This window comes from Micromys minutus, assembly GCF_963924665.1.
Source record: "Micromys minutus genome assembly, chromosome: 2".
Classification (NCBI taxonomy): domain Eukaryota; kingdom Metazoa; phylum Chordata; class Mammalia; order Rodentia; family Muridae; genus Micromys; species Micromys minutus.
In genome coordinates, this window is record NC_137971.1 from 58,692,403 (window position 1) to 58,716,378 (window position 23,976).

Here is a 23,976-nt window from a genome sequence, read left to right on the forward strand (position 1 = left end):
ACTTTAGGCTGTTTGCCAGGTAGAAGCAACCCATTACTGTTACAACCCATTTTGACTGCAGCTGATAGTATGTAGTCGACTCAACAAGATTCCAGGGACTGGGGTCTTGCCTTCTATCCTTGTTCTTCAACGAAAGCAGACGTGTGATGATCTAGGAAATCTTGAATGTTAAATAGAATGAAATCAGTTTCCACTTAATATCCTCTCACCTGACTACGTCACAGATATACAGTCTTGTCCCAAACTCTTCTTTATTCTGTGCCTCACAAATCTCAGATTTTTACCTTGTCTTACAACTTTTGCCTTCATATAATTACTAAACCAGTGGCTGTGACTGAGTTAGCTGTCACAGCCAGTGAGACTTGGGTATGTGATACTGCAGTGGGTGGCTGAGCCAGGACCAAGAATTTCGAAGAGGCAAATGGCCCTGTGCTCAGTGGAGCCAGAAGCAGCCACAGTGATACCTGGTGTGTTTTCTGACATACTTAAATCATTCCAACAGATTCTAGAATGTTGAAAACACAGCATATGCCCCACATACGGGCTCTGGGCCGGCACCAGCACAGTCATGCTTACACCGTGTGCACCCTACTCAGTTACCATCTTCATAAATACACATTCATTTATGTGCCAAGGCAACTCTGCCCATGGTTACAGCCACATCCAAGAAGCAACTTCACTTGTGGAAATGAAAGGTGGGTTCCTGGTCTTCACAGAGGGTAAGACTACCACAGTCCTAAACATAAGAAACTGGACCAAAGGCAGATGATGGATGTGAGGAGTAGAGAGAATGGCTCCCCAGTTGGAGAGGGGTGTGGCTTCTCGAGGCAGCACCCCAGGACATGTCTGGAAGCAGCACCAGTTCTGAAGGGGAGCAAAGCCGCTGCCATCTTCAGTCAGGGTCTGAGTCGGGGTCTGAGGAGAGCTGTCCCTCCATAGTTTCACACATCGCATCTTGCAGAGAAGTGAGGTGACCCCTGGGACTCATCCCCATGGGTTGGATGACTCTGTGCCTGAAGGGAAAGGACAGTGTGGTTGGGGAAAGGACCTAGTGGGCAGGGCAAGGGGCTCTTACTCACTTCTTGGCTGCTATTTAACTAGGGTTAACTATTAACTAGGGCCTGGTCCTAACTACCTCTTAATTAGCTTTGAGACGTTAGACAGTCCTTCACAGTCTTGTCCTCATTTTCCTCCTCTAGAAACAGGGCTCAATGTGGACTGTACCCTCTCTCTTTGCCAGAAGGTTACCTCTAGGGCAAGTTATCTCCAATGTCTAATACAGTCTCACCAGGAACAGAATCATTTCCATGTCTTCTAGCTACATGCCTTTCTCATAACACATACCTGGAGAGCTTGTCAAACATGTTCACTAGCTTCATGGCTTCATGTTCCTTCTGCTCCTCTGTCATGCCTTCCATAGGATTAGGCGGCTTCTCCTCCACCCTTCCAGTCACAGGGTTGATGCTAGTTCCCAGGAACAGTGCATGGGAAATGGGTTAGAGATGCTACAGGAAAAGTGGCGCTTAGTGGGGCAGGTTAGTCTTCATCTTCATGCTTAGGGCTGGGTTAGCAGAACCCACATTCTTGGTTTTGGTGGTGATGGGACTTTAGAAGGGAGATCCCCCTCGAACACCAGCCAGACAACTCGTGCCCAGGACCTCTGGATCCCAGAGAGCTCACTTACTGGGCCTCAGTACATGACTTGTCATCAGAACACAAGTTCCTGAATTTAGGTCTTATCCTGTCCTACGTACTAATGGCTCTGGTTGGGGAGGGGGTGGAGAGGGAAATGGGGGTTATGAATGAACCAAGTATACGTTAGGGGCACCTACCTGGCCTTAGCTTCCCTGTACTCCTCTGTGTCAGTGTCCTCATCCTCTGAGTACTGGCCCTCGGGCCGGCCCCCAGCCATGAGGCCCCTGGCAGCCAGGAGGCCAGCAGCATTCCCGTAGCCCGTGTACTTGATGAATCGGGGCACTGAAGACCAGGGCAGAGGTCAATGTGTGAATATGGCTGAGGCAGGGGAGGCCTGGGGCTTGGGCTCCCTCAACTCACCACTCTCAGAGCATAAGACAAAGAGGAACTCAGCAGCTACTCTCTTCACATCTGTATCCAGGTGTGTCATGAGGCGGACAAGCTTGTTTCGAAGCAGGTCCCCCACCTCGGGCCGAGTCCTCACATCCCTCAGAGGGGGCAGGACCTAGGGAGGTAGCTGTCTCTAAGTGTTGGCCTATAAAAAGGATCCAGGCCAGGTTTCCCAGCTTCGTCTCATTTTTCCAAGTACCTGGGCCTTCAGGAACTTCCTGGCAGGGCGGTGCATGCGGGCACATTCTGTCAACACGCTCAGCACAGGTGCCACACACTCCTTCAGCCTGTGGGTCTGTAGAAGTGCTTTTGTCACTGTCATATGCTCCCCAGGAAAGATGGGGTTACATTGCACACTTCACCAGATGGTTCTGACAACCTCTTATAGAGAGGCCATGCTGCAGTAAGTTAGCTAAGGGCCAAAGATAGTGCTAAGTGTTTATTAACTTAAAATGGTATGGAAACATTAAGCCAGTCATGGAGGTACGGGGCTGTAACTCCAGTACTTGGGAGGCAGGAAAATCAGAAGTTCAAGTTCACCCTTGTCTGTACAATGTCTACGAAACTCTTGAGAAAGTGATGAAAACCAGACCTACTTCTGGAAGTGACTAACAACTTTGTGACTTGGGGTCAAACAACTTGCTTCTTTAAAACCAACTGTTAGAACTACAGAGCAGAGCCATGAACAAAACAAAAAGCATTTGGAGCCGTCTGCACACCTGAGGTACACACACTACCCTCAGGAAACGGCAAAAGCAAGTAACAGATTTCCTATTCAAAGTGCCTCAGAGAGCAAACAATGCAGCTATCCCTTCCCTGCCTTCCCAGAATCTCCCTGGAGCAGCAGCTACAGCAATACCAGACACATCTCCTCACCCAGCTCACAGGTGCTGAGCACCCTCTCTGGCCAGCAACATGGCTCCTCAGATCTAATGAATCTCATGGCTTTCAGCTGTGGGGGGGCTCCACAAGGACAGGCTAGATCACCAGCTCTCTGGATGTCCCATGGATACCCATAAGATTCAGATAACTTTTGGTTATGCCTCTTTAAGATGCAGAGGGACAACTTGGGGAGATGGTGGTGTCGGTACACACTTTTAATCCTAACACTCGTGGCAGAGGCAGACAGATCTCTGTGAGTCTGAGGCCAGCCCGGTCTACATAGAGAGTTCTAGGAGAGCCAGGGTCACCCAGAGAAACCCTATCTCAAAAAAAAAAAAAAAAAAAAAAAAAAAAAAACCAGAAAAAAAATGCAGAGGGACAACTGATGTCATCTCTGGCTCCCCATGTATAGAAACATTAGGAGCATGAGGCTTCTCAGAATGACTTAACATTAGAGCCACAGAGACCTAACAGATAACTGTTGCCTTAGTAGACGCCGAGAAGCTTGCTTGTCTTTGGTAATCAGCAGCAGCAGGGCTCACACACACAGCATATGAGCAAGCTTCTGAGAGAGCCTGACTGAACGGCCACCATCTAGCTCCACGGAGCAATCAGAGGAATTGTCCGAGATACACCATCAAGCTCAGCTCTACTTGCCAGTACCAATGGTGCAGAAACAGTTATCGACAACGGGTGCCCAAGCCCCTGGGTGTGTCCACACAGCAGGTCCCCCTCCTACCTGGTGCAGACGCTTCTCTAGGAAGACGAGGAGGGCATTGATCACATCCATATTAACTCCCATAAATTCTAAGGATCCTTCGTGTAGCTCCAGGGCAAGAAGGACATCCAAACATTTGAGGGGCAAGTTCCCCAGGAGATTTACTGCGTGGCTGGGGACAGACAGAGGTCTTGGCACAGTAACTATATTTATCAGACACAATCCCTGGCCCTTCTCCTGGGGTATACATGATATGTGGGCCTGAAGGATAGCACTGAGGACTACAGGAAAGGGCAGGTGGTACCCTAACTCTAGTTTGGTGGGGAGATGCTGTAGACACTTTGTCTGCGCCATTCTGTCTGAGCTGAGATGTCAGGCAATCTCTTGAAACCAAGATGAGCTGAGGCACCAGCAAGAGACCATACTGTCCTACAATGGCAGGGCCACCACTGCCTCCACCTAAGGCCCTGTCTTAGCTTTAAGTTCATAGCTCTTGTCTTAGTCATACCTGGGTTTTCTAGGCTCTCTGGAAACTCACTGGTGTCCTGATGAAGCCATACTCAAAGGTGGGGCCTGGGTTCCTGTGCTTCTGATTCACAGCTAGGATTAAGGACTTCTGTACCCATACCTAGATGCTCTTGCCATATTGTAAGCCCTGCCCCTCACCCATGGAACTCCTCCGTGCGGTCTCCAGCAGCATCAGCCATCACACAGTGCCGCAGAAGGGTCCCCAGGTACCGGTAAAGGGCAGCGTCTTCCTAACCAAAGACAGAAAGGGGCTCCTGTGAGAATTGGTCTCCGATCTTATGGCCCAAGGCTACATGGAGCTGATCACTAGGCCCTGTCCACAGCACACTTGGTGATTTTGGCCCCCTGAGGCATTGTGGAGAATACCCTTCTGCAACCCCAAGCACAACACAGCTCAGAAACCTTGAGTTCCCGCCTAGACTGTCCTCTACTCCATGCCCCCTGCAACTTGAGGTACAAAGGGGAGAAGCAAAACCACAAAATGTCCCAGCTGAACTGAGTCCAGCCCATGACTTCCGTCTACAACCTACCTCATCAACCTCCCTCTTGACAGAGTCAAAGGTGATGTTAAAGAGCACTTTGAGGATCTCCATGGCTCTCTCTGTCTCTTGGGCTGGAAGTATCACCAGAGGGTTTTCTTTGGGGGCCACGCCCAGCGTTAATTCCAGCGCATCTGTCAGCAGGCGCACACCGTGCAGCTCCTGAAACAGTTGCTGGCGCACATCAGTGCGAAGGGCTGTTAGCAGGAAAAGGAGCCTCAAGTCAAAGAACTGGACTTCGTGGGGGTAGCTCCTTTTGCGGTACAGTCCCACACGCTCCGCTAGCCTCACCACCAGACGAGCCTCTGCTGCTAGCATCTGTGCTGTAGGACTGCTGAGCACAAGATTACATAGGCATTTGAGAGACTCGAGTAGGGCATCCATGTCTGGGGGTTGTGGGATGGGCTCCTCGGAGATGGTAATGTCAGCATAGCAGGCTAGTGCATGTAAGCTCTGGCGGCTGGCAAATGAGTCCAGACAGCTGCGGTCTCGGGATAGGATTCGGATAGTCTGCAGCCAGGTGACACGGTGTTTTGGTGACAAGCCCTGCTCCAGTATGGAGACCAGCAGCTTTGCGAGTCTCTGGGGAGGGACAAAAGTGGTTCCACTAGGCCCTCCTCTTCTTGGAGCAGCCCGTGTCTGCCCTTGGAGCCCCTTGGCCTGACACCTACCTTCCTGTCGTCCTGCTGGGCATCATCGAAGGTGAAGCTCTGGGAATGCTGCAGGGAGACCCAGGAGGCTCAGATCCACAAGCAGGTAGGACCTGTGCTTCTCAAGCCAGAGCAGCAGGTCTGCTTCTACCTTTGAAGCAGCAGCCATCGCTCTGTACTTAAGACAAGGCCCACCCTCGCCTCCCATACACCTGCCCCATCACACGCCACCTCAGAGACACCCGAGGCCCAGCCCACCACCCACCGCCGTGCTCCCTGCCACACTCGCACGCACACCCCAGCCGAGTTGCACGCACACCGCTGCTTCCTCTCTTCCTGAAATTTCCTCGGCAGCCCGATGCCTCTCACCTCCCGGTTGAATGACCGCAGAGCTTCTGTCACGGCATCTTCCTCTCCGGTCTCCAAGGCATCCGCAACTGCCCGGGGCTCCATGGCCCCCGGCACGGGGTGCTAGAAGGCTAGGGAGGGGAATACGCAATCGGTCAAACCCGGGGGCTCCGCCCAGGTCCGGAAGCCCAGCGTCCACGCGTGAGGGATGCTGGGAGAGCAGCCGAGCCCAAGGGTGTGTACAGGCACTGGGCTGGCCTCCGGCTTAAGGTGGAGCAACTCGGCTGTGGTCGCTGAGAGGCTTGTCTTGGCGCAGCGATGGCAGCTAACCAAGCACTGTCCTCCTTCTGAGCCCGAGTTCCTCGCAGGCGGGGGTGGGGAGTGGGGTGTGGCTTGGCCCGTGCGTGGACTGTCCTCCTTACGCTCTGGTCCCGGTACTGTGATAAAAAAGGGAGCGCCGGCTCCTGGCCGCCTAGTCAGTTGGGGAAAAGGATTCTCGTGATCCAGACCCTGGAGCTCATCTTCCATGGGCAATAGGGAAAGAGAAATATAACGACTTGGATGGTCAAAATAATGTACGTGGTTAACCCGGCGTTGTGACGCACGCCTTTTCTTTTTTTCTTTTTTTAATCCCAGCACTCAAGAGGCAGAAACGGGCAGACCTATCTAAAGACAATCAAAAGACCAAACCACCAAAATAATGTGGTTATCAAAAGAAAAGGGAAATTGCAGAGTGCATGAGGAAGGATCGGATAGCAGGAAAGTAAAGAACTCCCGTGAAAAAGCCACTCCCGCGGGAGGAGCAACGGAGGGGTGGCCAGCCGCGGCGTGTCTGAGGTTAGAAGCGTAGGAGCGCTGTGTAGTGGGGAGCTAGGTCCGCATGCCACTTAGCTGAAGGCAGAGTCGGTGCACCCCGCGATGACATCCACAAGCAATGCTCCAGTGGATGATGTCACCGCTGTGCTAACAGGCGCTTGCCCCTACTCAGTGTCAGGTAGGCCCTGGCCTTCCCCATCACCAGTCTGTTTGGGTTCTGCCTGTCCTCCCCATCCTGTCGTTCTCACACCAGGACTTCACAGCGCCCGAGGTACTGGACTGCTTTATCGAGCCGGTTCCTAGCCTTGGTTCCAGATTTGGGTCTGAGCTCCGGCTTGGGGTAACACCCACAGCGGGGGACTAATATTGCTGGCCAATCCCTGGGCCCGAATGCTGATGGCCCGCCCTTCCCTTATTTACATTCCAGAGTAGAACTACAAGTCCGTTTCTTCCGCTTCAGACCCTTCTCCCGGAAGTTATTAGACCTGAGGCGGAACCGGAAGACCCGGTAGTGGTGCCACGTCCGTCGTTGTGTTGCGGACTCCCTGAGTGGGACCTTGGAGGGCGCGATGGCTGATTGGACTCGAGGTGAGCGCACCTAAAGGTAGTAGGGATAGGAGGCAAGGTCCAAGTCCGGAGCCGGAGACATATCTTCTTTTTTCTCAGTGGAGGGGACCTAGGTGGGATGGCGCTTACGTATTCCAGGAAAAACAGGGCCAGATTTTGACCGGCACTGCCTTGGAAGCCAAGCCGGGATGACATCCGTTTTGTGTATAGTTGATGCCAAGAGCTGGAAACAGAGGGTCCAAGCAGGGTTTTACTAATGAGGGCCCGATTGCCGCGGATCACCCACACCCTCTGCCTCCGTGCCTGTGTTCAGTGTGACAGTTGTGACATTGGTACTTTGACTATACTAATGACTGACTATGCAGTGGTTGGTAGGACACAGCCGTCTGCCTTTTAGAGCCTGGTCTCACCTGTTTGCTGGTGCTGCTGGCTTTTCCCTAGGTGGGTCACATCGAGGCTGGGTTGTTTTTATACTTCACACCGGTGCCAGTCACTCTTAGGTAGGTGAGTCTCAACTACATACCGTGACAGAAATTCTTCATGTCTGTCTGTCGGAGCCAGGTTCCCACAGCCATAGTGCTCTGGGGTTTCTAGAGATCCTGTGTGGGTTGTAGCAGTAGAGCTAGGTAGTTTCTACAGTAACCTTGGACCTGATTCCTAAGTCATCCCCAAACAGCCTTTCTGTCACCTGGTTGGCTGTTCTGTTCTGTTTTCCCTGTGAACCCTACCAGAATTTACTGTTTTCCTTTGAGACCTGTCCCACACCCTCAGATGGTGATTTCAGCTAAAGCAATATTTGCTTCAGTTCAGGAGCAGAATACAATAGGGTAGTATAGATTGATAGGACCTGCTGGTTCCCCTGCCTATCTTTGCCTGGGCATGCATACAGGTACTTACGTGACCTATGCTACATGTGTGGTGTGTAGGTGGTCTACCTGTTGGAACATATGGTGGGACATGCTAATTTAGCAGACGTATATGGGCGGAATGCCCTTAGATGTCTCACTAGGCCAGACTCCACATGAGTGAGGGGTCAGGGACCACGTTTATGAGTGAATGCTGCCCTTCAGCCTCTTTCTCTTGCAGCTCAGAGCTCTGGTGCTGTGGAGGAGATTCTAGACAGAGAGAACAAGCGGATGGCTGACAGCCTGGCCTCTAAGGTCACCAGGCTTAAATCGGTCAGTGGTGGCCCTCTTCCCTTCCATGAGATACTTTGGTGAGTGGGGCTGGGAGGGTAGGAAGGAGGCCATGTCTTTCCATGGGTGTGCTGACTGGAGGAATACTTCAGGTAATCCCTTGGCCTTTTTAGCTTTTTCTGGTAATAGGTACCTTGCAGAGCCATGGGTAAAGTCTAGCTGGTTTGAAGGGGATGATGGGTACTGCACTCTGTGTCCTTGCTTGACTGTGCCTTCTGTTACAACTAGCTGGCTTTGGACATCGACAGGGACACAGAAGACCAGAACCGATACCTAGAAGGCATGGTAAGTGCCTATGTTCTGTACAAATTACAGTCAGCTCTGCCCATACACCGTCTGCTCCGCTGCCTCTTACCCTTTGGTGCTAGTGTGGTGGGGAAGTCCAGGGTCCCAACTCTCTGTGATTCTGTTGGGGTCTCTCCTGCAGGACTCTGATTTTGCCAGTGTGACTGGCCTACTCACAGGGAGCGTGAAGCGCTTTTCCACGATGGCGCGGTCTGGGCGAGACAACCGGAAGCTTCTATGTGGTATGGCTGTGGTCTTAATTGTGGCCTTTTTCATCCTCTCCTACCTCTTGTCGAGGACAAGGACGTGAGCCAGTGGGAGCCAAGGGCAGCCAGGCTCTTGTACACCTGGTTTCCTAAGTACCTGACTACAGAAGCAACATTTCTTTGAAATCGTCACCATGGGTCACTCATCTTCCTAAGTCAGGACGACTGCAGCAGTGTCTGTCATGAAGAGCTCATCTTGGCTTGTCCTGTGTATGAAGGAAGAAGAAAAAGGCAAAATCCAGCGCAACTCCCTGGTGCTAAAGACACTGGCAGAGCCAGAGCCATGTTGTATGAGAATGAGTCAGGTCTATGCAAAGCATCTGAGAGTCCCAAATGCACCCCCTGTGTCCAGCAGCCCGTGGCCACACTCCTCAGAAGCCAGTATCTTAAGGGCCTTCTGTTTTGCTCTAATCTGTTTATGTCTGGTTTAAAATGTCTGTGTTCTCGAAGAGTCTAAAGCTGACACCAGAAGGGAGCATGGCCATGAGCTCTCTGCAAATGACGGTCATAGGGATGGGGCTGGCAGTGAAGCCAGGCTGAAGCTGCCGGTCAGGAATGGACCTGTGCAGGCTGTACCCACCAGTTGTTGGCTGGAGTCTGATCCCAGGGAAGAGGCAAAGCTGTGGATGGAGGAGTGGACTGCAGTCCAGAGGCACCAGACTAAGATCCTTCTGGGCCATAAGACCATGTGTCCTTGGGAGTGAGAATCTCCCCAGTGTCAAAGATGTCTCCATCCCTAGGCAAACAGACTTAGAATAGTACAAGGTGGCTTTTCAGAGTCAGGCTGGAGTGGCCTCTCTGCTGGGATCCTCATGGGGCTGGAGGCTACCTATGAAAGCATTTGTGTAGGGGAACTTTTGACCTGTACTGAACCTTGCCCTGCCTTGTACAGCCAGTTTTCCCTGGGTGTGAGGGAGATTGAGCCACCTCCTTGTTGCATAACTCCACAGACTTGCCTGCTCTACCTGCTGCCTTGGCCAGCCCCATTTGCACACAAACTGACCTGTGGAGCTGACAGAGTTTATGAGGACCTAGCACTTTCTGTCTTCACATAAAATATCTTTAAGATGAAGTTCTGTGCCCTTCTCTGACCTTATTCATGTCTGCCTTTCTCTCTCTCCCTCTTCCTACACTGGCTCACTCTCTCCCTATGAGGCCATACCATGAGGCTAATTGACCCATAACCACTACCTCCGAGTTCTAAGTTAAGCCAGATTTTGCCAAACCCCGGCCTCTTAAGGCCGTTAACAATACTTTGCTGTAGCACTAGGTATCCACCCGCTTCTCCCTTTGTTGAGCAACTTCTCTCTGAATTTGTTGACCTTGGGCTTACTTGGCCATTGCATTGTGTCTACCTGAGCCCCAAACTTCTGGAGGAGGAGGGCCCGTCTTCGTTTGGCCTAGTGCCCCCCCTCCCGCCATACCCCCAAAGGTACAGCTCACTGGCTTTGCTGTTTGTCCCACACACTTCCAGCTGGGCTCTTCTAGCTTGTCCTTCATTCTGAGGCCTCCTTTTGTAGGCACTTCATTCTCATCTCCCAGCATCTGTGGACCAGGGCCTTGACTTTGTCCTCTGCTTATAGCCAAGCAGGGTAATAGCTGCCTGTAACATTCTTCCATCTAGACCCATGGCAAGCATGTTCATGCTTCGGATTTGACTCCCTGAAACCAAGAACTGCTAATGTCTACTTTCTAGGAGTGCTGCTGGCCCCGGGCACTTTGCTGTTTTGTTCCCGTGAGATAGTGGCTTGCTGTGTATTCCAGGCTGCTCTTGAACTGTGTGGCCTAGGCTGGTCTCCAGCTGATGATCCTCTGGCCTTAGGTTTCTGAGTGGATGGCGTTACAGGTGTGTGCATTCACGCCTGGCTTCTAAGGCACTTGAAACAGCCAGCACCTTCTCATCAAGCTGGTGTAAACCAGATCTAACTTTCTGCTTTTGGGGGTAACTTCTTCTAGAGTTACCATTCTAGCCTTGCCATCCCTCTGAGACTTCCCCACCACAACCCCAAACGTGGCTAGTATTTTCCTCGGGTCTCTACCCTGCCCCACCATCTCCATGGCTGATTGTAGGTCTCCAGCTGCTTTGAGGATCAGGGTTGTAGCTCCTGTCACATTCAGTTATTCTTCGTCGCATGACTCATGTGAAGGGGGGATACCAGCTCCACAGCCACTAGGTCATACCGACTTCCTGAAGGTCCTAACCTTACCTTCCAACTTGGGCCTGTGTCCATGACATTTCCCCTAATGCATAGGTGGGTGCTGAACACCAGCAAGCTGTAAGAAGTGCTGGTGCCCAGTGTGAGGGGCTGTGAGTGCAGGCTACCAGGTTCATCCTATAGTTCAAGGCCTTGGGAATAAATAAATACTTGGTATTTCTTGTCCTCATTTCCAGGAATTTGAGTTCTTTTGAGTGGACCCTAATCTGTGTCTGGCCTTGGGCACTGAAGTCCACCTTTGCTCATCTTCCAGAGACGTCTTATCTCCCTGGGTTTGGGCAGGACAGCCACAGACCCACCAGCTTCCTTACGAGTGGCCCTTCTCTGCCACCCTTAGGGTAGGGTGGTGTTAGCATTACCTCCTAAGGGCTGAGGGATTAAGGGCAAGTTGACTGGGACTCGAAGGCTTGTGAAAGTAATAATACCACTTGTTTTGCACTGACCTGCTGCAAAGTCAAGGCCATACTGAATCTGTTCCCTGAAGTTGGGCCTGAGACCCTGAGAACCTCTGCAGACACTGTCCTCAGGCCCAGCTGAGATCCAACTTTCTTACACACATTATCCCACAGGCTATGATGGAAACGAGCTCCCTGAGGTTTGTACTTACACACACACACACACACACACACACACACACACACACACACACACACACATATGCGTGCGCGGCATCAGTCAGCACTTTAGTTGTATCCCATTTTCAAGCTCTTCTGGATTCCTGTGAAGGAAAGCCCACATATCAGGTGGAGCTCTGAGCCTCCAGTTCTAATTTCTTTGTAGGACCTCTAGGTGAGGAAGCCAAGATAGTCTAAACAGGCTTTGTGAAATGCAATCTGTGGTTTATTTAATAATTTGGACATGGCAAGAAACAAGATTAACAAACAAGAGATAGCATAGAAAAAAATAATTTGTCAAAACCGTCCAAACTAGTGTGCCCTGTAGTGCAGGGCCAGGCTGGCAGCAGACCCCATTGGTGAAGTGCCCAGTCCACTGCCAGCCCAGCACATTTCTGTGGGAGGATGGAAGTCACAGATGGGATGGAGAGCAGGGGCTATTCCGCATCGACAACCAGGGGTGTCATGTAGTCAGAATGCTTGATACCAAAGGTGACAACCGGGGCACAGGGCTTGGTCAAGGTCACCTAGGAGGAGGAGGACTGTGAGGAGCATTCTCCGCCTGGGGCTGGAGTGATGGGCTCAGTCCCTCCCGCACTTGGGTTCAAGGTTGCCAGTGTAATGGGCATGCTGTGTTTGGTACCCCTGTTACTAGGGACAGTGGGCAAGTCCTTGGGGATGAGGTTACAGCTCAGGTTTTCTACAACTGAAAGGTTACCATCAGAGTCACTGCTGCAAACGTACAAGATTCTAAGGGTGCATCACCCCCCCCCCCCCCGCAAGAGCAGAGTGTAGGCTCTTCCTGTACATACAGGATCATTTCCCCTGACCCTTATGTGACCCCTCTAGTTCCTGGACCTTCTCGGGGCTGTGGGCTCCTGGTCCTGGCTTCAGGGTCTTGTCCCCGGGGGGCTCCACACGGGCAGCCATGGTGTACTGTGGAGCCTTGAACTTGGTCACTTGAACCTCAGTCTGACGGTATGCTGCAGGACCCGGAGTCTGGACGATGAAGAGGTCTCAGACAGGCTTGGCTTTCCCAGGGCATAGGGCCCCAGAGCGTAGGGTTAGGTTTGGGACCTTGATTCACCAAAGGCATTTTTAAACTGCCCGTCAGCTATGGGTTAACGGGTTAGGGTGTTACTGTCACTCTCAGTCTCACTGTCGCAGTGCATTCTCAGTGTGCCAGTCTTGTGTCCATACCTCATGGGTATGTGCAAGGCCCTCTCCCTGTTAGGACACTATTCTCTTGGCCTTGAGGGCAGAGGCCAGGGACTGCTGAGGTCAACATACTCCTGTAGTACTCCTGGGTGTTACATGCCCACTACAGGGGCTTTGCACTAACTGTTAATATGGGCAGAAATTTCTTCCCTGTCTAAAATTAGTGTTTTCCTCTCCAGGCAGTACCCACATACCTTAACTTGTTCTCAGTATTATCACATCTCCCAAAGTTGGTCCCTTAGCACCTCCCCACCACCTGTAGCCTAGCCATATGGAAGGCATCAGAGGTGAAGGGGACTCAAGAGCTTCAACAGGGCAGTTGTAGGCTGGGGATTCGTGGGTCTTGGGGAAGAGGGTCAGAAAGGTCTCTGGGGCCAGGCTTTGTACTCAGCTGGGGTGACCCTTGCCTTGTGTAGGTCGTCACTGAAGCTGCCCAGCTTGCTGCGGCCCTTGATGGAGAAGGAGGGCTGGGAGACCTTGCCCACCGTGTGGGGCCCCATCACCACAGGCAACATATATGCGGCAGGGCCTGTGGGTGATGTGAGCCTCAGGCTGGGATAGGCCCACTACCTCCTTTCTGGGATACCCTCTTCCTTTTGAAGTTCTCTGTTGGGCCATCCTTCCTCCACCCCTGCTGGGACCCCAACTCTCTTCCATTAATTAGTTGACTGGGCTGCAGCAGACCTGGAGTGCTGTCCACTCGGAAGGTCTTAGTCCGGGCAGAAATGGAATGGCTGGGTGCTGAGTCGAACACATGCTTGGTAGATTTCTCTGGAAAGTAATCACCTGGAGAGGAGGGAGGGTGTGCAGGAACAACAAGCATTTGGGGTTCTGCATCCCACCCCCCCAACACTTGGATACCCACGAAGGATGTCCCAACAGTTAAGACACAAGGCTTCTAGACCGCAGCATTGTAGTTGAACAGATTTGGTCAGGGATGTGCACAGTAGAAATACTGGCTCTAGGGCTGTTTTGAAGCAGTGACCATGAGATCTGGTGTGGGCCTTGTCTCTGGACTCCATAGAGGAGGATTGGTGGGCTTCAGGCTCTGCTGTTCAGGCCTGACAGTGTCTGTTCCCAGAAGCAGGAGAAATGAGACTATCTGGCTTTCACATGTCTGGACATGGGTGTTAGAGTGTGGAACAGAAGGCAGGGTTCACTCACCCGGGCCAGGGGTCAGCAAGGTCTTGGAATGGTAGCGCCCCAGGATGGAGTAGGCAGGGCCAAGGTCCTTGCCAGTCCTCAGGATCCTGGGGTTCACACTGTAGCGGGGCCCTGGGGAGCAGTTCTCCGCCAAGAGCATGGGGGCCCCACGGAAGCTGTAGGCCGGTGCTCGAAGTTTTGTGGGTGTGTGCTTCACAAAGCCTGTGGGCACAGGGGCTCAGGGCTGCTGCTGGAGCCAGACATCCTTCTCTCCAATGAGAGTCAAGGATTGAGCCCAGATCCATCCCAGGCCACACCAATCCTGGCTTCTTCCCCTGTTCCCAACAAGCTCTCCCCCACTGCCCCCCAGCCTTAGGCAATCTTACCCGTGGTGGGTGGAATCAGGTACTTGGGTCCAGGACTGCTGTAGAGGGCCATGATGGGCCCCCGGGGGCGATGGGGCCTCCAGGTGCCCACCCATACCTCCTCTGCCATGACTGGCTCTGTCCATGGACAAGAGGGTGACCAGGTGCTGGAATGCCCTCCCTGTTACATCTCATTCCTGGCCCTCATGTTCCCATCCCTGGTACTGCTGATACTGCATCTTGCAGACCCAATCCTTGCCCAGTAAGGATATGGGAGTCTCAAGCTATTACAAACAAAGGAGCTCCCCATTTGGTGTGGTGAGCTCACCCCTACCCAGCTCCAGGATATGGGTGGGAGTCATGACTTCAGGACAGGCCCAGAGGAGCTGCTTGCTCTGGCCCTGCACTGATTATTCTTTTGGCTCTGAGTGAGCTTGGGCTGGCCAAAGAACCCTGGGTGCAACTTTCCAAAGAGCTGGCTGGCAAAGGTCCAGAGCTTCTTGGCTGAGCTGTGTCATGGGCAGGAGGGGGGCAAATAGGGAGGCCTCACCTCCTCTGTGCAGGAATGGGCTTAAAGCAGCTTAGGACCCAGTCTCCTCACCGGTGGCCTGTCCCCCTGATGTCTGTGCCAGGCAATTCCTTAAAAAGAAGCATGGAGAGAAAGCTTTCCTTTCTCCCCCAGTTTTGAGAATTGGGGAGGGTTCCTTGCCCCTGAGCTCTAGAATGTGGCTCTGTCCCACAAGGAGTTCTAGATCCTAGTGTGTGTGATGAAGACAATGACCTCTGCCCAAGGCCTCTCTTTAGACCTCACCCTTTCCAGAGACCCTGTTTTTGGAGAACTAGCCCTCTCCAGGGAACCCCCCTCTCCGTGGACCTCTCCTTTAAGGGTTATGCACATCTCTAGCGACCACATGCCTCTTCAGGACCTCCTACATCTTCAGGGAGTCTCCAGGGAGCTCCTGCTCTCTCCAGGGAACTCCTTCCAGAGGCCATCCCGACTTCTCCAGGGACCCCCTTACTCTCCAGGTTCTTTAACTCTTTGTGGTGGCTGGAACAGATGTAGAGACAGTGAGGTTGCAGGTTTCTTTTTAGCTTTGGCCCAGTACAATCCACTGATTTGGGGAAACTGGGGGCAGGGCTTTCTGACTATTGGGAATCTTGGAGTGCCAGGCTTAGGTTGGAGACTGGGTTGATTGTGGTGGGCATACCCAGAGAGGTTGCTTTCTCCCTACAGCTCCTCAGAGCTCTCTGTCGTCTCAGTTTCCCCACTGGCAAAGCCCACCTCTCAGGCACCCAGGTGTCCTTGTGAGCAGTCAGGGTTTCCATTCTTGACCTCAGTGAGGATCTGGCTCTTAGGTTCTGGCTCAGACAAGACTCTCTTTGCTAGGGTGTGCTCTTGCTTGTTTTTTATGCAAAAACCCTGTCTGCCTGCCTTTCTGCGTTAGGCTCCTTTATCCTGCCGCTGTAGGCCTCGTCTTCCTAGATCACTCCCCTGTGTTCATGTGATGTCCCGAGGCCACTCTCACACATTGCTTCTAGAAGGTGACTCTCATATGAGTTTGTAGCTTTTGGGGTATCTCTCAGGGTGCCCTTGATAGGACTTTTTTGTGTGTGTCCCTGTGTTGCATGGAGAGAGAGAGAGGCCAGTGCATGGGCTGCATTAGGCTTTATTGATTGTTTAACAGTTCGAGGGTGAATTTACTCGTGAAGAAGCAGTGGTCTTAGCACATGTGTGGTTGCTTGTACGGCTGGTCCTGTTACTCATGGAAGTCAAGCCATGTTTCAGTTCTGCTTATGTGTCCTCTTGAGCATCTAGCACTTGCACCTGAAAGAGAAATGTGTGGGGACCAGGAGAGCTGGTAACTAAGAACCAGAGCCTCCAGTCCCAATGGCAGAAAATGCTGTGCACACCAGTGGAGTAGACAGGTTCCTGCACACTGTAGTCTACCCCTCCTAGGACCTTGGGAAGGGGTTGTGTGCACATGCACTGCCTAAGTGGGACATAGTTCTTGGGGGTGGGGAAGCAGTTCTAAGACACTGGAAACGTCTCTCCACCTCTGCTTGCTGAAGGAGATCTAGGGATGGGGAGGACTGGTGATCAGGTACCATGCATGGGTGGATCTTGGAAGAACTGCAGACATTTGGGGATGGGAGTCCCAGCCCAATTACCAGCAGCTTGACCAGTTGCTCCTTATGCACAGGCTGCAGTTCGTCAATGCAGGACTTGAGCTCATTCAGCGCTGCCTTGGCCATGTCATTGACATTGTACTTGCCCAGGGGCCCTTCATAGAGCTCTTCTGGGGTTCCCACCAGGAGTGTTTGCAGGAATTCCATGAAAAACTCATTGTCATCCTCTGCTCTAGCCAGCCCTGTGTTGCAAAGGGGATACAATGCCAAGGGAGGGACTTGATCTCCTGTCCTTTGTCTTCTCACTCCCAGGGCAACCTTCTGCAGATCACTTCCTCATCACCACTAGTGGGAGCTGCTATGGTTTCCCCTCCGACTTCCTGACCACACCAGGGAAGAAAAGGGGGATTTTTTTCCCCCTGGGCTAACTGGATTCAGAGGGCTAGGTCAGGTTGGATTGAGCCAGGGTGGGCAGCACTGGCCTTGGTGGTTGGTTAGTGTTAGATCAGGTGGGTTGGGATAGGACTGGCGTCAGCAGATTCCCTGCACTCTGGGTTTGGGGGTCTGTGACACAGTTAGGCATTGTCCACCTGATCCCAGGATTTTAGCCTCTTAGGGCCCCTTACCTACCGAAAGTACTAGAAATAAGGCCCAGACTTACCACAGATGCAGAGCAGGGTTAGAGCCACCAGCAGAAGAGCACTGCTCCCTTTCATGATGACTGTCACAAGAACAGCTTGGGGGATACTAGGCTTTTATGCTGTAGAAGGTGGCATCTTGCCCAGGGGCGGGGAATACCTCTCAGGACCTGGCAGGTCAACTGGGCCAGGCATGTCACTGTGCTCCACCAGGTGCCAAGAAGTGCCAAACTTGAGTGGATCATAAGGGGGCTGTTGGCAAACATGTTGGGGTAAGTGGAATAAATTCCGGTCTGGGTAAACCGACTGCTATTTAGCAGGGAGAAGCACCAAAGCTCATGCGTGGTCTCCATGGTGCCATGACAGCTTCTGGCATGGGTCTAGATCTTTGTGGTTGGGACCCCCACTTCTGCTTAATGAGCTGCCTGTCCTGCTCTGTGCTCAGGCTGAGGCCACCCTACTACTACAGGTGGGAGAGGATCCTGGGACAGTGAGGTCAGAGGGGTGGGGGCCTCAGGGTGGAGGACGCAGAGCCACGGGAGGCCTGAAGTTTGGAGGCAGTGTTCCCTTGAGGTTGGTGGCCTGAGAGGTGCAGCTGCATGTTGTCCTATCCTCTGCTGCCACCTGGTGGCTTGATGGCCTTTCTCACATGGTGCTGGTTGCAGATCAGCCTGGAATTCAGCAAAGCAGAAGTCTCCCTCTGCCCACTGTCAGAGTGGGCCTCACTATCCTGTGTCTGAGCAGGGCATCATGATGCCTTCATCACCCCACCCTGTCTTTGGTTGTACTTAGCCTTTCGTATTCTCTGCCTGGCATAAGCCCCGAGCCGTGCTCTGTGCCCTTCAAATACTGTTCCAGTGTCTGGAGTTCTTGCCTTCTTAGACTCCTGCTTATAAGGAATAGTTGCTAACCTCCTTCATTAGCATGATACTAATCAATAGTGACGGAACTTGTCTATGTGCGTGAGTCTAGAGTGTGGGAGCAGTGTGCGATGCAGTATCTGTCACCACAGTCAGTGGAGAGCAGATCAGCCTCCCAAGTGCTGTGGCGCTCACCTTGGGTGGTCTTTAAATTCTGGCTCTGGGGGCTACATAGATGGCTTAGTGTGCTGGGGACAGCATACTAGGACAGGAACTGCCAGTAGTAGGCGGGGATGGAGACATTTCAGTAGCCTGCGGCAGCTCCTTAGCATCTGGGACCCTGAGAAGCACGAGACACATTCCTCCAGGGGACGTGCCATCTGAAATAAGGGGCCGCCTGCAGTAGGCCTGGATGGAGACATCTCAGAAGCCTGCAGCAGCTCTTTGTAAAACATAGTTGTTCCCATTTCTCCTACTTTAGCCCTGGACAATGGCTGTGTAGATTTCATTTGTGGGTGCCTGCTTTTCAGCTGGCCTTGGTGTGCATAATTATTCTAAGTGAATTCTGTGGAACTAGATGTTCCTAGACGTAATGATTCTTAAACAATTAAAAACTGAGGCACAGGGGCTCAGCACAGCACAGTCCCAATGGCCCAGGTGCAAGCTGTGTGCTCTCATCTGGGAAACAATGTAATAACTGCACAATGGTAGTTCCAGATTAATGCTTGACTTGCAAAGAAGTTTGAAGAAGCTAGTAGAAAATGAAATAGATCCAACACTGGGACCTCGAGAAAAGTAGAAGTTATTGAAGTTGTGGAATAAGTTTTGCACAACATTTGAGAGTGGTTCCTGGATAAGAAAGTATAGAATACATAAAAATGTACACTAGTAAAACTAAGTCAAAACACTGGGACTCTTAGGAGAGTCATTGTGTGCAATGTGCAGAAGCAGAAAGCAGCGGAACTACTGAGTTAAGGATTAACTTGATTCTCTCTGGCTACTGCCTGGCAGATTTGCCCATGTCATTTATCATTAGAGCGTCTTATCATTAGGAAAATGCAAGTAGGTGACCTCAGAGCTCTGAAGTATAATAAGTCAAAAGTTAATGTTTATATAATGATAAATTTGCAATTATTTTGGCCACAGGCTTGGGAATAGGGGAAGCTTGAAACTTTGGGCAACAATTGTAACTCTTAATTCTTTGTGGGATGTGGTTGTGTTTTTCTAATTTGATTTGGCAACGATTATACAATGTCTTTTTTTCTACTTTTAAAGTATCAGTGAAAGACTGGGGCAAGACAAAGGTGAGAGAACGAGTGAGGTGTGCGTGAGCTGAATGTGAGAGTGTGTGAGGAGAAGGGTGTGTGTGAGTGCCTGTGGTGTGTGTGTGTGTGTGAGTGAAAGGGGAATGCATAGAAGCGTGTAGGAGTGTGGGAGTTCAAGAAAAGAAGAGCCCACAGGAGAAAAGCAGAGCACAGGAGAATGCAGAGTGTGTGCAGCTTCAAGCTGTGAGCAAGTGAGAGAGGAAGAGAGGGAGAGAGAGAGGGAAGGAAGGAGGGAGGGAGGGAGGGAGAGAGAGAGGAAGAGAGGGAGAGAGAGAGGGAAGGAAGGAGGGAGGGAGGGAGGGAGGGAGAGAGAGAGGAAGAGAGGGAGAGAGAGAGGGAAGGAAGGAGGGAGGGAGGGAGGGAGAGAGAGAGGAAGAGAGGGAGAGAGAGAGGGAAGGAAGGAGGGAGGGAGGGAGGGAGAAAGAGAGGGAGAGAGAGAGAGAAGACAGTAACTTTAAGTCTTGAAAAATTGCCTGTCAGTTTGTACCCGAAAAGTAGTCTGTTTTTATTTATTATGCGCCTTCCAGATATTCTGCTTCCAGGTGAGAACTCTGATCCTTGCCAAGGCTGGACCACGACATTAGTGAATAAGGGGGCTTGACACCAGTCATGGCAACCTGAGTTTGATTTTCAGAACTCAGATGATGGAAAAAGAGAGCTAACTCCTGCAAGTAGCATCTCCAGGGGCATGGCCTGGACACCTGTTTTGAGACGCTTCTCCACCCCCCAGCAAATTATGTCATAAAACTGCTCTTGTAAAGACTCTCTGTCTTGGCTTCTGTCTCTTCACATCGTCTGCCACTGGGCTTCCATGTGGAACAAGCGGCCCCTTGGTGGTATCCAGTTAGTAGGTGTTCCTCTTACATTCTGTAGATGCTCAGCAGCATAGGCTGGCTGACACTACTCTACAGGCTAGCCTGGGATAAGCACTTGGGAATCTCCATGCTGACACTACTCTACAGGCTAGCCTGAGATAAGCATTTGGGAATCTCCATGCTGCCTGCCCCTGTTTACTCCTCCTGTCTCATTGTAGCAACCTCATACCCTGAGCTCTTGTCCCTTGTCCTCTCCCCTATATGATCTTGCCCTCTATGTCTTCTGATGCCACTTCAAGGTAGTCTTATAGTCATGGGCAATGTTTGTAGCAGTAAACTCTCAAATTCCATCTTAAACACCCTCTGATCATCCAGCCTCCCGCCTTCGAGTACCTGAGCTCTGCAGTTGTTTGGGATTGCACTTCCTGGCCCACTTCATGTCCAGACACGTGTATTTCTTGTATCATCGTCACAGTTACTCCCTGACCTATGCCATCCACCTCTGATACTGTCTTGTTCTGGTTGGCCTTTGTCAACAAGCCTAAATGTATCTGAGAAGAGGGTATCCCAGTTGAAGAGTTGCCTCTATCAGATTGGCCTATAGGAAAGCCTGTGGGGTATTTTCTTGATCGCTGATTGATGGGAGAAGTATCAATCCTCTGTAGGCAGGACCACCCCTAGCCAACTGGTCCTTGGTGGTATAAGAAATCAGGCTGAGCAAGCCACGAGGAACAAGGCAGTGAGTGGCATTTTTTCATGGCCTCTGCCCCAATTTGCCTCAGTGATGGACTGTGATGTAGAAATGTAAGCCAAAGTGGCTTACATAATTCTGGTCATTGTGTGTTAGAACAGCAATAGAAAGCTAACTAGAACACATGTGTTCTGAAAAAGCCCCAACACAGGTGAATAGTCATAGCTGCTGTCTTCTGAGCCCACTGACTCATGGGTTGGTCCTGTTGATGGTCCCTCATAAAAAGAAAAGAGTGAGGGTCTTCAAACCCTCACCTGAGATCTCGGCTACTCCTTCTGAACTTCCCTGCCAGCTGTCTGTCCTAATTACATATGGTCTTGTGTTAGAATACATAGAGTGGAAGAGGAACCAGAGGGGACTCCATCTATTCAGCTTTGGGTATGCCAGGACCCATGGTGGGCAGTGCCTTGTTGACTAAACAACCGTTTGAGTCACCCACACTCCAGTAAGTGACTCCTCACCCTGTATGTAGGCCCAGTAAACTCCCTGGATTGCTAAGTTGAACTTGTGTGGAACTGTACTTTGGTCTGTCATTGGTACTCCATCTGGGGTGCGTGGGTGTAGGAAAAGTTCATGTAACAAGTCTTGACAGAACTTCTCTGGCAACCAGCACACCTCAAATGACACTGCTGTTGTTTACAGCCAGCCTTGTTATTACCACAGCGGCTCCGTTCTGGTACACATACAGGCACATGTACAGGCACACGGTTCTGACCGGCTGGGGCCATATTCATAATAGTGCACTGTTAGAATGAAGGAGACAGACAGTCCACTGACTTAGAGCTTAAGATTCACTCCACAGTGGCTATGCCAAAAGAAAACAGCACAAGGCTAAGCTTCAAATCACGCCTCTTGGGAATGGAATTCTGCACAGGACCACACACCTCAGAGCTACCTATTTCAGTGGCAATGAAATTGAAAGCAAATTAATTTTAAGTCAACATCCTATTCAAGAAACATAGATGGTAGGAATGGACATGTTATGGGAAAGGTTTGCTAGGGTTCTGTGAGTAGGTGGTCTTGGTAGTTGAGCTATGGCATTAGCTCAAACTAGTTTCTATGTTATGGATTACTCAGTTTCTTTTAGTGATTGTTTGCTTTATTTATTTATTTTTTTGGAAGTGGGGAGCAATTGACATTGGGTTTCTCTTGTATAGCCTTAGCTGTCATGGAACTCACTCTGTAGACCAGGTTGCCCTTGACTCATAGAGATCTGCCTGCCTCTGCCTCTCAAGTGCTGATATTAAAGGTGAATGCCACCACCATCAGGCTGGATTAACCAGTATTTAATACTTTCAGGGTCAGCACAGGTTTCCATGGCTGTATGAGCTTTGTTTGTTGTTTCGTCTCAGCAACCTGAACCCTACTTGATAGAAAGATTGTAAAAGACATTTTATGTAAAATACTGAAAAATCTGTTTTGATAACTTTTTGAGCAGATTTAACATAGATTTACTAAGGAAGGAGAGAAAGTACTCCTTAGAGTCCATGTATTGGGCATTTCCAAGGGAGAAACACCCCTTTGTTAACTGTAAACTCAGCACCCTTTCTTTCAAAGATCTCCTTGGGAAGTGTGTTGACCACAGGAGGAAGCAGAGAAAGCTGAAGTGATTTCAGAACCTTATTTCCAAAGAAATTCTTGTCAAGGTCATTCAACAAACTCTCTCCTCACCTTCACCAACCCTCCTCCTGTGCCTCCCACTACTTTATTTGCCTCTCTTCAAAGCCCGCTGTTAGCTGCCATTCCTCCATGATTCTTCTGTTGCTGGTGTCCCATTCCAAGTACAGCCCACTTGTCCCTGTGATCAGCCAAGTCCTTCTTTGGGAGCCAAAGCCAAATTCTCTCAACCTTTCCACACCAACTCCCCAAACCTGTGACAGACGCTTCCTCTCACCGTTAGCCAAGTGCCTCTGTTCCTAAAATATCTCATTTTTAGACCAGATTTGGGTACCCCAGAAAAGACTATTCTGATATAACAAAAACCTTTCACATTATGTTCTCCCTAACACAAACCATACCCTGGTGTCAGATAACAGATGCTTCCGAATTAACCTTATATAGTCAATCTAAATTTCCCTGGTGCCTTTAACAAACTCTCAGATAGACTCCAGATAAGGATTCCTGCCAATCAACAGCCTAACTTTCTTGTCTATTGCTTATCCCAGAGGGTGGAATCTCCCCCACTTTCCTTGGTTTTGGGACTCCTCTTCCTAACTACCAGGACCACAAAACTTAACAGTTTCAAATGTACATCCAAGATAAAAAATATTTTCTAAACTCCATAACTTTACCTCTGTCCGTAGTCTGTCTCAACAGATTTCAAATCAACTATAGACTGCTCCAGTAACTCCAGCCATTTTCTGTCCAGCCATCCTTCCTGGTCGAGCCTTACACTTTCCTCTGGTACACAACTGGAACAGCCTGCTCTTCCTGGCCTTGACCAGCAACCCAGCTTCCTTGGGGAGGGAGCCACTTCCTGTCAGACTCAGCCCAATGGGCCAGCTGTGAGGGGAGCTGACTAGAAATAGACTCCAATCGCCTTGTGCTTGACTGGCAGCTAAGCACTTATTTCTCTTCTTTATTCTTAATAGCTGTGAACTTGTAATTAACTTCCTTAACAGAGAGGCTCAGATAATAGGCCGAAGGTAAAACCTAAGACTCACTGTCAGTGGAGAACTTCCTGCTCTGCTCTTTGAAGGACCTCATGGGTGGCCTGTAACCCATCTGTACCATGCCCAACTTGCATTTCACCTGTGACCTCGGCTGCTTCTCCTCAGAGGCCTCTTCAGTCACCAGGTGTGATGGTTAGCATTGTCAACTTGGCAGAATTTAGAATTACCTGAGAGGGGGCCTCTGGGCATGCCTGTCCAGTGCTAGCTTATGTTCATAGATGTGGAAATACACATTAATTGTGGGAAGGTCAAGTCCCTGGGCAGGGGATCCTAACTGCCTTAAAGAGAAAGCAGTTGAGTACTAGCAATGTATTCTTCTTCTCTTCCTCCTCTTTCTCCTTTTCCTCTCTCT

At 50.8% G+C, this 23,976-nt stretch overlaps 4 protein-coding genes across 6 annotated transcripts; 1 reads left to right on the forward strand and 3 right to left on the reverse strand.

The window, feature by feature from the left end:
• Positions 1–88: 88 nt before the first annotated feature.
• Positions 89–6,125, reverse strand: RIC8A (RIC8 guanine nucleotide exchange factor A). Its single transcript, XM_080911251.1, has 10 exons — positions 5,772–6,125; positions 5,424–5,471; positions 4,744–5,334; positions 4,352–4,443; positions 3,707–3,857; positions 2,285–2,380; positions 2,056–2,200; positions 1,833–1,977; positions 1,345–1,464; positions 89–1,013 (listed from the first exon to the last, which is right to left on the reverse strand). The coding sequence occupies exons 1-10, from the start codon at positions 5,853–5,855 to the stop codon at positions 893–895; spliced, it is 1,593 nt and encodes a 530-aa protein (XP_080767377.1). The 5' UTR covers positions 5,856–6,125; the 3' UTR covers positions 89–892.
• Positions 6,126–6,168: 43 nt separating this feature from the next.
• Positions 6,169–10,336, forward strand: BET1L (Bet1 golgi vesicular membrane trafficking protein like). 2 transcript variants are annotated; one of them, XM_080911260.1, is made up of 5 exons: positions 6,169–6,587; positions 6,994–7,154; positions 8,220–8,311; positions 8,558–8,614; positions 8,757–10,336. In XM_080911260.1, exons 2-5 carry the CDS (start codon positions 7,136–7,138, stop codon positions 8,922–8,924), a joined length of 336 nt encoding a protein of 111 aa, XP_080767386.1. In that variant the 5' UTR covers positions 6,169–6,587; positions 6,994–7,135; the 3' UTR covers positions 8,925–10,336. The 2 variants fall into 2 exon arrangements, with proteins under 2 accessions (XP_080767386.1, XP_080767387.1); XM_080911261.1 differs by having other exon boundaries at positions 6,169–6,325.
• Positions 10,337–12,147: 1,811 nt separating this feature from the next.
• Positions 12,148–14,566, reverse strand: CIMAP1A (ciliary microtubule associated protein 1A; the record flags this gene model as incomplete). Of its 2 annotated transcripts, XM_080912232.1 has the most annotated exons (6): positions 12,148–12,237; positions 12,569–12,709; positions 13,336–13,457; positions 13,613–13,714; positions 14,093–14,293; positions 14,458–14,566. In XM_080912232.1, the coding sequence occupies 6 exons, from the start codon at positions 14,564–14,566 to the stop codon at positions 12,148–12,150; spliced, it is 765 nt and encodes a 254-aa protein (XP_080768358.1). The 2 variants fall into 2 exon arrangements, with proteins under 2 accessions (XP_080768358.1, XP_080768359.1); XM_080912233.1 differs by lacking the exon at positions 12,569–12,709.
• Positions 14,567–16,228: 1,662 nt separating this feature from the next.
• On the reverse strand, positions 16,229–17,279 carry SCGB1C1 (secretoglobin family 1C member 1; the record flags this gene model as incomplete). Its single annotated transcript, XM_080913226.1, has 3 exons — positions 16,229–16,261; positions 16,606–16,805; positions 17,225–17,279. The coding sequence occupies 3 exons, from the start codon at positions 17,277–17,279 to the stop codon at positions 16,229–16,231; spliced, it is 288 nt and encodes a 95-aa protein (XP_080769352.1).
• Positions 17,280–23,976: the final 6,697 nt, after the last annotated feature.

What these genes read in the sequence shown, in the direction of transcription:
- RIC8A (XM_080911251.1), bottom strand. Translation starts at nt 5,855, where the DNA reads ATGGAGCCCCGGGCAGTTGCGGATGCCTTGGAGACCGGAGAGGAAGAT. An exon ending in TGTCTTATGCTCTGAGAGTG is followed by an intron (nt 1,978 to 2,055) that starts GTGAGTTGAGGG and finishes CCTGGTCTTCAG; the next exon opens with TGCCCCGATTCATCAAGTAC. An exon ending in TACAGGGAAGCTAAGGCCAG is followed by an intron (nt 1,465 to 1,832) that starts GTAGGTGCCCCT and finishes CCTGGGAACTAG; the next exon opens with CATCAACCCTGTGACTGGAA.
- BET1L (XM_080911260.1), top strand. An exon ending in AGGTCACCAGGCTTAAATCG is followed by an intron (nt 8,312 to 8,557) that starts GTCAGTGGTGGC and finishes TGTTACAACTAG; the next exon opens with CTGGCTTTGGACATCGACAG. An exon ending in ACCGATACCTAGAAGGCATG is followed by an intron (nt 8,615 to 8,756) that starts GTAAGTGCCTAT and finishes TCTCTCCTGCAG; the next exon opens with GACTCTGATTTTGCCAGTGT.